The 14,609-nt window shown below is 48.9% G+C and overlaps 1 protein-coding gene across 1 annotated transcript in view; it reads right to left on the reverse strand.

The window, feature by feature from the left end:
* The window catches only part of LOC140208061 (NACHT, LRR and PYD domains-containing protein 12-like), a 56,402-nt gene that overhangs the window by 22,510 nt on the left and 19,283 nt on the right, over window positions 1-14,609 (reverse strand). Inside the window, 5 exon segments of the mRNA XM_072276587.1 lie at window positions 149-319; window positions 449-619; window positions 5,295-5,465; window positions 5,924-6,094; window positions 8,250-8,336. Of these exon segments, the coding sequence (XP_072132688.1) occupies window positions 149-319; window positions 449-619; window positions 5,295-5,465; window positions 5,924-6,094; window positions 8,250-8,336 (771 nt within the window).

Raw genomic sequence — 14,609 nt, forward strand, 5'->3', positions numbered from 1 at the left:
ACTGTATCAATACAGTGGAGCAAACTCTGTGGGCCAATAGACAATTGCGCTCCTGTGTCTTATGGTCTTATGATCATCTGCCCTGCCTGATCTCGTGGGGGGAAGTGACCGAACGAGGTGCGACGTGGTTGCACGGCGTGGCACTTACCGCAGCTTCTCCAATTTGCAATCGGGACTTTTGAGAGCCTTGGACAATTGCTTCACCCCCAAATCTCCCAGCTGATTGTAACTCAGGTCCAGCCCTGTCAGTGACGAGCCTGCACCGAGAATGGAGGCGAGATCCTCGACACAGGAACCTGTGAGGCCATTCTCATCGAGCCTGGAGATTGGAGATACGGGTGAAACTGGAGACCGGCACACGACGCAGTCTTCATTACCGGTGGAAATGATGTTTAATGTCAGGCACCCAGTGACTGTCAATGCAATCTGACCCGAACCCCATACTCACTGCAGTCTCTGTAGTTTACAATCCTGCTTCTTCAGCGCCGCGGTCAGCAGTTTGACGCCCTCATCCCCCAGTTCGTTAATGCCAAGCTTCAACTCCAGGAGCGAGGGGTTTGCACCGACAACGGAGGCAAGATCCTCACTGCAGGCAGCAGTGAGATTGTTACATATTAGCCTGGAGAACCCATGAAGAACAGCAGGGCAGAAAATAAAGTCAGTTGTGACACTCCCCCCAACCCCGCCCCCCAAAGCTCGAAACTCAAAAGGAGATTTTCAGCCCTATCCAATGTAGACTGAGTGGCCACTTTACTCGGGATCTCCCCAGCACCCATTAAAATTACCAAATCTGGTCATTCCTAAACTTTAAACTAATTAAAAGGAAAAGACAGTGTCTGAAATCGGAGAACCGGTTTGTTCTTTAGGTGACGCACACACATATCCTGTGTCAGCTCAATGAGGTATGCAAATCGCGTCTTTATACAAAACAAAACCATAATTAATGAGTTAAATGAACAAGGATGCTTACTCAATCAATATAAATAAGAGATTACTCAAAGTCTGTTGAAATAGTAAACACACAACAGCCGCCAGGTGCCTTTTCATGGTCTTCTGCCGCTGTCGCCCACCCATCTCCAGGTTCAACGTGTTGTGCATTCAGAGATGCTCTGTGTCAAACCAGTGATGTCGCTCCTGGTGGCTCGAGTTACTGTCAGGGTAGTATACGGTGACATATATGTAGCTCGATTATAAAGTAACCTTGACCTTTGTCACCCCTATCTTTCTGTCATTCTCCCAGTCATTCCTAACGATCATCAGTGCCTTCTGACACTTATGCTGTTTTGCAAGTTGTTGACATTATCTGCATCACATGTTTTTCCAAATACCTTCGCCTGGGCGAAGTGATTCACGCAGATGGTCTGAACGCTTCTGGGGACAGAGATCTCCAGCACCCAAAAGTAATGTTCAGAGCGCTGACTTTCTGAGTACACAAATGTCCCAGCTATTGATTGATCAAATATACCTGTGACCAGGTCTGATGTGGGGAGTGACAAATCAGTCTGGTCCGGAAGCCTCTTTGAACTCAGTCATGATGGTGCAAATAAATTAGCCAGTGTTGTCTGGCTTGATCCAGGTCAATTAAAATAACCCTGTTGTCTTACGTTGATGAAACATGGGCTTACAAGACTTTGCTGTTTACTTGCTTATGACAAGAAGCTGAGGAATGAATATTAGAAGTTTAACTTTGTCGCAAAGAACTCTGAATACTTGGAAAGGTCATTCTACTCTGTTAGAAAGCTGAGGTTGGCAATAACCATTTCACACGCTGGAAAGTGATGTCTGTCTCACCATGACTCCAATCAGGCGGTTGCAATCAGCACCATGCTGGTATTAAAACTAATGTGAACACCTAGAGACTAGAATAACAGTCCAGAACTTACCCCAGACTCTATAATTTACACTCCGGGTCCCTCAGAGCCTCAGACAGAAATTTCACTCCCGAATCTCCCAGTGTATTTTTACTGAGGTCCAGCTCTCTCAGTGATCGGTTTGTGCTGAGAGCGAAGGCCAGATCCTGAGCACCAGAATCTGTGAGTTCAACACGCGTCAGACTGGAAGTGAACAAGACAGAGAGAGAGGGCAGAGGGAGGAGAGAGAGAGCAAGAAGAGAGAGGGAGCATAGAGAGAAAAGGGAGCAGAGATAGAGGGAGAAGAGAGAGAGGAGAGAAAGAGGGAGAATAGAGAGAAGGGAGGAGAGAGAGGAAGCAGAGAGTGGGAGAAGAGAGAGAGGCAGAAGATAGAGGGAGAAGAGAGAGAGGCAGAAGATAGAGGGAGAAGAGAGAGAGGGGGAGGAGAGAGAGGGAGAAGAGAGAGAGGAAGAGAGATAGAGAAGAGAGAGAGGGAGAGAAATAGAGGGGGAAGAGAGAGAGAGAGAGAGAGAGAGAGAATGACTATTACACAGTACTGTACTTGTCGATGTGCAGCCGAGCGTGAGTTAGCAATTCTGACAGAGCAAAGGATGTTGGGAACATTGAGGGTGGAGTTGGGTCTTGGTTCGGTGGAAGATGAAGAGAGAAGACACTGGAGAGAACCGGTTGTAGGATTCAACCCGGAGGGGGACCGTGATTCAATGGAGCAAGGTGCAGAGCTCAACAGAGGATTGGTGAATATGTATGACTTTTGGAAGGGTTGAGCTCCAACTTGTGCACATTTGACTGTTTAATTACAATGGGCCCTTTCTGTTTGTTTCTTTCCTTTCTTCACTAACCATTTAGTTAAGTTAATATTCATAAATATAATTCCTTTAATTGTATGCAGTGTGCTGTCTGCTGTTTCTTGGCAGTGACTTGCAGCAAATCACCCAGAATCCACACAAACCGGGGTTTGGGGTGGGAGAGCCATCCTAATCCCACGGGGGTTTGGTGGGACAGGAGGATGTGTCCCCCTAGAAGTATGCAGCCCAAGGAAACTGAGGTTTCACGTGTGTTAAGGGACTTGCTGTGGTGTTTTGGCCTGACATGCAACAATAAACAACATTAAAGAGTTCGGAAGAAGAGAAAAAGATATGGTATAAAAGTAAGTTAGAAATGATAAATTTTTAAGTTAGCAGTTAAATTCCTTTGTTGGTGCATGGCCAAGCAGCTAAGGTGTCAGTCTAGCGATCTGAAGGTTGCTAGTTCGAGCCTTGGCTGAGGCAGCGTGTTGTGTCTTTGAACAAGGCACTTAACCACACATTGCTCTGCGACGACACCTGCGCCAAGCTGTATCGGCCCTAGTGCCCTTCCCTTGGACAACATCAGTGGTGTGGGGAAGGGATACTTGCAGCATGGGCAACTGCCGGTCTTCCATACAACTTTGCCCAGGCCTGCGCCCTGGAAACCTTCCCAAGGCACAAATCCACGGTCTCATGGGACTTAACGGATGCCTATTATCATTACTAAATTCCTTTAAACACGGTGTGACGTTGCCTTCTTGTTTCAACAGAAGTGAGCTTCTGGAAAAGGTAGTTGACAGGGAGGGGAGTGTCTGCTGTAATTCTTCCTCCCTGCTTCCTTGTCCTGGAAAAATGGCGGCTAATAGCCTTTCCTGACACCCTGCCTGTTGTGGGAGGACGCTGCACCGAAGCAGACAGTGACGGCCGATGTCAGGATACTGTCTCTGATGGCAGTGTAAGTCTGGGGAAGGAGAATTTTTTTTTTAAACCATCTGCCTCTAATTAGGACAGGAGGACAAAGAACGGAATGGCCGAAGGGGAGTGACTGTTCCCGAATCCGGTGGCGTGGGACCGCAGGCCTCTGCTCCTCCTGCCGGACGGTTGCCGGGAGAAGGGGGCAAGGCCTGGATGACAGGTGCCGCCGCAAGCAGGCGTGAGGAACGGCGAGGGGGGAGTGTGCCTGTAGTGACTTTGGCAAGGTGCCGGGGGCACACAGCAGGTCAGGGGGCATCTACAGAAAGGTGCAAAGTGTCAGTGTTTCTGGTTGAGAATCTGTACCAGGACTTGGGGCTGGGGGAGGGGGAGGTCGGGGCAGAAGCTAAAATAAGGTGGGGGAGGGGAAGGAGTACAAGATGGCGAAGCCCGTGAGTGGGTGAAGCGGGGGGGGGGGGAATGAAGTGTGGAAGATGGGAAGTGATAGGCGGTCAAGGTAAAAGGCTGAAGAAGAAGCTCTTTCACCTCAGACAGTTGAAGAAGTTTGGTCTGGGCCCCCAAATCCTAAGGGGCACAATTGAGAGCATCCTGACTGGCTGGATCACTGCCTGGTATGGGAACTATACTTTTCTCAATCACAGGACTCTGCAGAGAGTGGTGCGGGCAGCCCAATGCATCTGTAGATGTGAACTTTCCATGATTCAGGACATTTACAGAGAGAGGTGTGTAAAAAAGGCCTGAAGGATCATTTGGGACCCGAGTCACCCCAACCACAAACTGTTCCAGTTGCTACCATCCGGGAAACGGTACCACAGCATAAAAACCAGGACCAACAGGCTCTGGGACAGCTTCTTCCACCAGGCCTTCAGACTGATTAATTCATGCTGCCACAACTGTATTTCGATGTTATATTGACTCCTGTTGTAGATGCCATTTATTACAATTTACTTTAAATTGCACATTGCACATTCAGACAGAGATGTAACGTAAAAATTTTTACCTTTACTCCTCGTGTATGTGAAGGGTGTAAGAAATAAAGACAATTAAATTGAATTCAATTCGGTTGGGTCGGATCGGAGGGGAGGGTGTGTTGGGAGAGAAAGAGAAGAAAGGGAAGGGGGGGGGTGAGTACCAGAGGGATATAAGAAGAACAGGAAGAGGGGAGAAATTACCGGACGTGAGAGAACGCGACGTTCATGCCATCAGGTTGGGGGCTACCAAGACGGAATATCATGCGTGTTTCCCGCAGCCCGAGTTTGGCCGCATCGTGGCCACGGACCTGCGAGTCGGAACGGGAATGGGGAGCGGGAGTAGGATGGTTCCCCACTGGGACATCCTGCCTGCTGTGGATGTGGCACTGCGTGGGCTCCAAACAGACAGTGTCCCGATCTACGTGGGGTCTCACCAGTATAGATGAGGCCAGACAGGGAGCACCAGATGCAGTAAATCACCCCAGCAGACTCACAGGTGAAGTGTTGCTTTGCCCGGCGTGACTGCGTGGAATCCTGCGTGGGGAAGGAGGTAGACAGGAGGTGACTGGGCAGGTGTAGCACTCGTTCCACTTGACGGATAAATGCCAGGAGGGAGATTAGTGAGGAGGGACGAGTGGGTGAGGGAGTCACAGGGAGAGTCATTCCTGCGGAGAGTGGGAGTGGCGGAGCCAGAGATCGATGGTAAGGTCAGACGCCCACAGCCTGGTACTCACTCCAGTTTCTGCAGTTTACTGTCCGGGTCCCTCAGAGCCGCAGACACCAGTTTCACTCCCGAATCTCCCAGGTCGTTAGACCCAAGGTCCAGCTCCGTCAGTGATCGGTTTGTTCTGAGAGCGGAGGCGAGATCTTCGGCACCAGAATCTGTGAGACCGACGTTCCACAGCCTAGAAACAAGAGTGGGAGAGTGAGAGAGAGAGTGAGAGAGAGAGAAAGGGGGTAAGAGAGAGAGAGAGAATGGGGCAAGACACACAAAAGTTGCTGGTGAACACAGCAGGCCAGGCAGCACCTCTAGGAAGTCCTGACAAAGAGTCTCGGCACGAAACGTCGACTGTACCTCTTCCTAGAGATGCTGCCTGGCCTACTGCACTCACCAGCAACTTTTATGCGTGTTGCTTGAAATTCCAGCATCTGCAGAATTCCTCGTGTTTGAGACAGAAAGGGGGTGAGAGAGAGAGAGAGAGAAAAAGGGGGTGAGAGAGAGAGAGAGAAAAAGGGGGTGAGAGAGAGAGAGAGAGAGAGAGAGAGAGAGAGAGAATGAGAATGAAAGGCATACAGAGGCAAATTCCCAGTGCCTATCAATGACTCAATGTTCAGTAGGTGCAAGCACCATCCTGGTGCTTACCCCAGTATCTGAAGTTTACAGTTCGGGTCTCTCAGAACTGCAGACAGCAGTTTCACTCCGGAATCTCCCAGTGCATTACCACGCACGTCCAGCTCCATCAGTGACCTGTTTGTCCTCAGCGCGGAGGCTAGATGGTTAACATCAGGGTCCTGAAGGCCACTGTGGTTCAGCCTGTGGATCAGAGAAAGATGTAAGTGGGAAGGTTGCATGATTCAGGGTAGAGGGATCAGGGTTCAGGATGCAAGATACAAGATACATGATCACTCATTGTCATTCCTCAGTGTACAAGTCTAAAGGGGAACAAAATATCTGTTTCTCCTGATCTGATGAGACCCTATGTTGGTCAACATTGACCGTGGACGCTGCATCCCGGCTCTCTAAGTAATACGCAAGCCAGGGCAGTATGATATGAAGAGAACATAAGAATGTGAGAAATAGGAGCAGGAGTCGGCCATCTGGCCCATCGAGCCTGCTCCGCCATTCAATAAGATCACAGGTGATCTGACCATGGACTCATCTCCACCTGCCTGCCTTTCCCCCGTAACTCTTATGTGACGACAAACCAAGTTATCAGAAGATTGATGCTAATGAGAAAGAGATAAGGGGGACAATGGAGGGACATTCAAAATGTTAATAAAAGAGAAGAGAGAGATAACAGGAAAGAAACACAGTTCAGAATATTGGCAAACCAGTTGCTTTGAACCTGAACTGTTTGACTTTGGATGGACAGGCAATACCCCAGCAGGGGAATAAAAAGTACAGGTTCGCTAAGGCACGACACACACCACAAGATCACGAGATAACGAGACCCTGGAAGAGCGGTGTGCCCCCACAAGTTGGTGGAGGTTTGGAGGTCTGGTTTGAGGGAACCGACCATAGACTGACAGGGTGAAAAGGTACAATTGGCGGGAACCTGGTGTGTGTGTCCGCCCTTGCCTGGGTGCCGGGTTCACCGCGGAAGAACGGTCGTATCCGGAATGGAAGGTCACAGTCGGTGACCACAGCGGGATAGAAGACATAAAAGGGTCCGCCCGAAACCAACTGCGAAGAACATCAAAGGTCTGCCTGAATCAAAATTTGCATTTCTCTCTCTCTCTCCAACGGCACAACAGCGATTACTGCGAACTGTACAAAGCTGAACTGAACTCTGCGTCACTTAAGACTGATCATTTTATCCGTACAATTAGAGTACTGTGTTACTTATTTCTTTAATAAAACTTTATTAGCTTCCAGTAATCCAGAATCCAACTAGTGGTCCACTTCTGCTGGTTTGGTAACCCAGTTACGGGGTACTTAACACTTAATTCCCCTATGATGCAAAAACTTGTCCAACCTTGTCTTCAATATATTTACTGAGGTCACCTCCCACTGCTTCATTGGGCAGAGAATTCCACAGATTCACCACTCTCTGGGAAAAGCAGTTCCTCCTCATCTCCGTCCTAAATCTTCTCCCCTGAATCTCCTAAATCTTCTCCCCTGAATCTTGAGGCCGTGTCCCCTAGCTCCAGTCTCACCTACCAGTGGAAAGAACTTTTTGCCTCTCTCTTAGCTATGCCTTTCATAATTTCAGATGTTTCTATTGGATCTCCGCTCACCCTTCTGAATTCCGGCGAGTACAGTCCCAGGCAACTCAGTCTCTCCCCATAATCTCACCCCTTCGTATCTGGAAATATATGTAAGACAAGTTTGATTTTCTTCTGTTCTTATATTCATCCATCATGAAGTACTCATCATTTATTTCTCACGATTATTATTTTAAAAGAAAATTCTTTTTGTCTTTGCACAGCTTCTTGTCTTTTGCACACTGTTTGCTTCTCTGTACTGTTGGGTGCGGTCTTTCACTGATTCTATTGTGGTTCATGTAGTTACTGTGACTGCCCACAAGAAAATGGATCTCAGGCTTATATATCGTAACATCTCTTGGCTCCATCCCTGCCCCTCCTGTCTTCTCCTATCATTTTGGATCTCTCCCTCACCCTCCCACTTCCAAATCTCTTACTCACTCTTCCTTCAGTTAGTCCTGACGAAGGGTCTCGGTCTGAAACGTCGACTGTACCTCTTCCTAGAGATGCTGCCTGGCCTGCTGCATTCACCAGCAATGTTTATGTGTGTTTCGTGACATCTGTGTACTTTGATAATCAATTTACTGTAAACTTTAGAAACAGTCCACGGGCAGATTGGGTGGGATCCTTCATGATATTTATGGTCTGAATATTGTTGGTCTTAACGAGCAGTTGCAATACTCGAGCCCTCAAGATCAATCTATTCAACAGTTATTAAAGAAATATTCATTCATCAGCACACAATCTCCCAGCCTTTCACTCACCACAGTCTCTGGATTTGACAGCCGGGGACTCTCAAAGCCGCAGACACAACTTTCCCTGCAGAATCTCCCAGGTTATTGAAACCCAATCTGCAAAAGACAGAGGAGGTGACAGACAAAGTGACGCAAGTTCAAGCTGAAGTTTATCGACACTCGTCCACACACACGTATTCGGCTAAATGAAACATCATTCCTCCGAGCCCAAGGTGCAACACGGTACACAGACGGTCCTGTGCTAAAGTCTAAGGATTGGAGAGCGAGTTTTTAAATCTGGCAGCAGAAAAGGATGGCGAAGGGGGAGCGCTCGCTGGAGGGGTGTGGGAAAGATGGCACAGAAAATGTACGGGGGGGGTGCAAGGGGTGTAAACACACCCAACCCTGAGACACTGGGTAAGGTCATTTGATTCCAAACAGTTGTTTTATTGATCGGTACAGAATGTCTCTCTGGTGCTTCTCACTCATGTTCCCATTTCCCGACCACGGTTCTCTTCTCCCGGCCCCCTTCATACGCTCAATCCACAATAGAAACCCGTATCAGAATGAGGTTTACCATCATTCACATAGGTCATGAAATTTGTTTTTTTTTTGCTGCAGCAGTACAGTGCGATGCGTAAAATCACTACAGCACTGTGCAGAAGCCTCAGGCACCACAGATACTGCGCAGTACTGCAGTCACACACAGCAGATATCATTACGATCCAGTGTTTGAAAGGCATCAGTTAGTCTTGCGAGACCATGGATCTGCACCTGGAAAGTCTTCACTCTCCAGGGAGCAGGCCTGGGCAAGGTTGTATGGAAGACCAGCGGTTGGGATGCTGCAAGTCTCCCCTCTCCACGACACCGATGTTGTCCAAGGGATGGGCACTGGGACCCATACAGCTTGGCACCAGTGTCATCGCAGAGCAATGTGTGATTACGTGGCCTTGCTCAAGGACACAACACGCTGCCTCAGCTGGGGATCGAACTCATGACCTTCAGGTCGCTAGTCCAATGCCTTAACCACTTGGCCACGTGCCCACACGATCCAGTGTTTAAAGTCTGAGTGGTTTGGCCTGAAGTCTGACAGGCTGACATAAGGTATGATGTGCATGACAACATGAGGTTATGTAAGAACTATAAAGTCACTTCCATTATTTTAAGACTTGACTGGAAAAAAACAGCGCCAGGGCTGTTTACAAGAAGGGGAAGAGCAGATTCTATTCTCTCAGGAAGCTGAGGTCCTTCAATGTGTGCAGCAGGATGTTGGAGGTCTCTTACTGGTCTACAGATACTAGTCTGGAAACTATAGAGAGAGTGCAGAGGAGATTTACAAGGATACTCTCTGGATTGGAGAGCGTGCCTTTTGAGAATAGATCGAGTTGACCTTTTCTCCTTGGAGCGACGGAGGACGAGAGGTGACCCGATAGAGGTGTATAAGATGATGAGAGGCATTGATCGTGTGGATTGCCAGAGACTTTTCACCAGGGCTGAAATGGCTAACATGAGGGGGGATAGTTTTAAGGTGTTTGGAAGTAGGTACAGAGGGGATGTCAGGGATTAGGTTTTTCACACAGAGAGTGGAATGCACTGCCGGTGACGGTGGTGGAGGTGGATACAATAGGGTCTTTTCAGAGCCTCTTAGATAGGTACATGGACCTTAGAAAAATAGAGGGCTGTGCGGCAGAAAAATTCCAGGCAGTTACTAGAGTAGGTTACGTGGTCGACACAACATTGTGGGCCGAAGGGCCTGTGATGTGCTGTCGATTTCTGTTTCCATGTTTCTGTTGCAGTGAGTGCAGTCTTCTTTATGGCTTTATGTCGGGGAAGCAGTGTCAGTGCTGGTGATGCAAAAAGACTGAATAAACTCATCAGAAAGGCTGGATCCAACCTTGGCTGCAACCCAGACTCCTCTGAGTTCCTGGTGGGGAGGAGGTCACTGAACAACCTGTTATCCGTTATGACACGCACAGATGCTGGAGGAACTCAGCAGGCCAGGCAGCGTCAATGGAAACAGCTGAGTCCCTCCAGCATTTTGTGTGCGTGTTGCTTGCATTTCCAACATCTGCAAATTTTCTCTTGTCTGTTATCCATTATGGACAAACAGGCACAACCTCTCGTTGACCGACTGAAGAAGCAGCGGTGCATCCTGTCGAATGGGCTCATTCAGCTCCTCTCGCTCAGTACAGCCCAACCACATGCCTTCCACTCTATCACTGCAGCTCACCAACATGCTCCACTCTCTCTCTCATTACAGCCCACCAACATTCCCCACACTCTCATTACAGACCAACAATGACCCCTCTATTCTCTCTCATTAGCCCATCAACTTCCCCACACTCTCTCTCGTTAGTCAACTCCATCCCCCACACTCTCTCATCACAGCCCACCAACATTCCCCACTCTCTATCTCATTACAGATCACCAACATCGCCCATTCTCTCTCATTACAGACCACCAATGACCCCCTCTACTCTCCCTCATTAGCCCACCAACTTCTCCACACTTTCTTTCTCATTACAGCCCACCAACATGTCCCCCACTCTATAATTACTGCCCACCAACATGACCCACTCTCTCTCTAGTTACAGCTCACCAACATCCCCCTCTACTTCTCATTACAGTCAACTACCTCCTCTGCACACTATCTCATTACAGCCCACCAACACCCCGCCACTTTCTCTTTCATTACATGCCACAAACACTCACCCCGGTCTCTCTGCCTTTGTTACAACCCCCAGTTACTCTCTTCATCTCCCCCACCCCTCATTACACAGTTACCGCCTCTCCCTCTCACACATAAACACATGCGGGCATCAATAAGTTAGAGCGCTTTAAAAGGGTAACTGAGAGGACTGATGAGGGCAGGACAGAGGATTTTCATTACGGGCACATTAGCAATAGAGTCAGAAAAAGTACAGCACAGAAACAGGCACTTCTGCCCACCTAGTCCGTGACGAGCCATTTTAACTGCCTACTCCCATCGACCTGCACCGATAACCACAGCTCTCCCTACCGATAACCATCCACTTACCTATGCAAACTTGTCTTTGAAATCAAGCCGTCATGCACTAATCAAGCTGGAAGCTTTCTCCACACTCTCACCCACCCTCTGAGTGAAGAAGTTTCCCCTCATGCTCCCTTTAAGTTTTTCACCTTTCACCCTTAACCTGTGACCTCTGGCTGTAGTCGCACCCAACCTCAGTGGAAAAAGCCTGCTTGCATTTACCCGATCTATACCCCTCATAACTGTGTATACCTCTACCAAATCTCCTCTCCATCTTCTACGTTCAAAAGAATAAAGTTCTAACCTATTCAATCATTCCTTATAATTCAGGACCTTCAGACCTGGCAACATCCTTGTAAGTTTTCTCTGTACTCTTTCAACCTGGTTTACATCTTTCCTGTAGGTAAGTCACCAAACTACTACCACATCGAGTCAGGCCTAGGGGGCCGGCGTCAGGCACGATGACGGACTCTCCACTTCTCCCTCTCCCTCATCAGTGTGTTCAGTTCATCTACATTAGCTGCGCCGCTGTCTTCTAGGAGCGTGTTGACCATAGTCTTCAGAGGGCGCCCAGGATTCATCCTCCCATGCTTGGGCTCCCATATGATGACCAGGCTGGCAGGTAGCTCGGGGTGGCGTAGACAGTGCCCAGCTAGTCGCAGTCCTCTCACCTCAATTTTAGTGGAGAGCATCGGCAGGTTGTTATAGAGCTTGATGTATGTCATGTGCTGTTGCCAACTCATGTCAAGAGCCTCCCGGAGCATTCGTGTATAGCAACCATCTAGAGACTGTCGCATCGTCTTGGTGAGTGTCCACGTCTCGCACCCGTACGTGAGAATGGACTCTATGACTGCTATGAAAATCCTCTTTTTAAGCCCTCTGGTCAGGTTCGACTTCCAGATTTCCTTAATGTCATTCATAGCCCTCCACGTCAGCGTCTTCCATACCTTTATGTCCTTCTCCGAACTTATCATTCTTGACCCGAGGTAATTGTAGTCAAAGGCTTTCTTAATGGTATCATTCTCTATGGTCTTGAGAGTACTTGAGAGTGACCAAAACTGCACACAATACTCCAGGAAGAGGTACAGTCCACATTTCAGGCCGAGACCCTTCGTCAGGACTAACTGAAAGAAGAGCTAGAAAGAGATTTGAAAGTGGGCGGGGGAGGGGGAGATCCGAAATGATTGGAGAAGACAGGAAGGGGAGGGATGGAGCCAAGAGCTGGACAGTTGATTGGCAAAAGGGATATGAGAGGATCATGGGACAGGAGGCCCAGGGAGAAAGAAAAGGGTGGGGGGAAGGGGGTGGGCAAGGGGTATAGTGAGAGGGACAGAGGGAGAAAAAGGAGAGAGAGAGAAAGAATGTGTGTATATAAATAAATAATGGATGGGGTACGAGGGGGAGGTGGGGCATTAGCGGAAGTTAGAGAAGTCAATGTTCATGCCATCAGGTTGGAGGCTACCCAGACGGAATATAAGGTGTCGTTCCTCCAACCTGAGTGTGGCTTCATCTTTACAGTAGAGGAGGCCGTGGATAGACATATCAGAATGGGAATGGGATGTGGAATTAAAATGTGTGGCCACTGGGAGATCCGGCTTTCTCTGGCGAATAGAGCGTAGGTGTTCAGCGAAATGATCTCCCAGTCTGTGTCGGGTCTTGCCAATATATAGAAGGCCGCACCAGATGCAGTATATCACCCCAGCCAACTCACAGGTGAAGTGTCGCCTCACCTGGAAGGACTGTCTGGTGCCCTGAGTGGTGGTAAGGGAGGAAGTATAAGGGCATGTGTAGCACTTGTTCCGCTTACAAGGATAAGTCCTGCACTCCCCATTCTTGTTGTCGCCTGCAAATTTGCTGATTCCGTTCACCAAGATGTGTAAGGCGGCTCCTTCCCTCCGCTCACCTGCGGGTCACCCTCGGGCAAGGTCTAGCACCTCCTCAGCCCCCTTCCCCTCGATCAGGGTCACGCGAAGCGGTGGGAGCAGGTGGTGGTTGGTCGTCTGAGCAGCCGGCGCGGATCACAGTTCCTGCTGGTAAGTTAGCAAATTTCAGGGCACATGCCAGTGATAATAAACCTGATTCTGGTTCTGGTTATGTGACCACTGCTGCCAGGCAGACAATCCCTGAGGAGTATTGACAACGGCTGGGGTCACCCGTCTCGTAAAGACGCCGCCCAGGGGAAGGCAAGGCCAAGCCACATCTGTAGAAAAATTTGCCAGGGATAATCATGGTCAGAGAAAGACCACGATCGCCCACATCAATACGACATGGCACATAATGAACGAAACCCAGGGAACAGAATGTTACCGCCCACCTTATCTCGGCCTCTTTTAAATACTTCTCGAAGGTTGCCCCTCATTCTTTCTTCATCCCCAGGAATAGAGGCCCGTGCTCTCCCCGTTACTAGGGCCCTTTAGTCCTGGCAACGTCCCTGAAAAACTTCTTTCGCCCTCGTTCCAGTTTGGTCATGTCTTTCCTGTGATGGGGCAACCAGAGTGTTCTACAGTGGCCACCACAACGCCTTTTGACCAAAAGACAAAGACCATAAGACCATAAGACAAAGGAGCAGAAGTCAGCCATTCGGCCCATCAAGTCTGCTCCGCCATTTTATCATTTGCTGATCCATTCTCCCATTTAGTCTCACTCCCCCACCTTCTCACCATAACCTTTGATGCCCAGGCTACTCAGATACGTATCAATCTCTGCCTTAGATACACCCAATGACTTGGCCTCCACTGCCACCCGTGGCAACAAATTTCATAGATTCATCACCCCCTGGCTAAAAAAATTTCTTCGAATCTCTGTTCTGAATGGGCGCCCTTCAATCCTTAAGCCATGCCCTCTCATACTAGACTCCCCCATCATGGGAAACAACTTTGCCACATCCACTCTGTCCATGCCTTTCAACATTCGAAATGTTTCTATGAGGTCTCCCCTCATTCTTCTAAACTCCAAGGAATACAGTCCAAGAGCGGACAAATGTTCCTCATATGTTAACCCTCTCATTCCCGGAATCATTCTAGTGAATCTTCTCTGTACCCTCTCCAATGTCAGCATGCCCTTTCTTAAATAAGGAGACCAAAACTGCCCACAGTACTCCAAGTGAGGTCTCACCAGCGCCTTATAGAGCCCCAACATCACATCCCTGCTCCTATACTCTATTCCTCTAGAAATGAATGCCAACATCGCATTCGCCTTCTTCACCACCGACTCAACCTGGAGGTTAACCTTAAGGGTATCATGCACGAGGTCTCTCAAGTCAAAGGAGCAGAATTAGGACATTTGACCCATCGTATCTGCTCTGCCATTCAATCATGGCTGACCCCTTTTCTCCCCCTCCTCAGCCCCACCCCGCGGCCTTCTCCCGGTAACCTTTGATA

Source organism: Mobula birostris, chromosome 13 (assembly GCF_030028105.1).
Source record: "Mobula birostris isolate sMobBir1 chromosome 13, sMobBir1.hap1, whole genome shotgun sequence".
NCBI classification, from domain to species: domain Eukaryota; kingdom Metazoa; phylum Chordata; class Chondrichthyes; order Myliobatiformes; family Myliobatidae; genus Mobula; species Mobula birostris.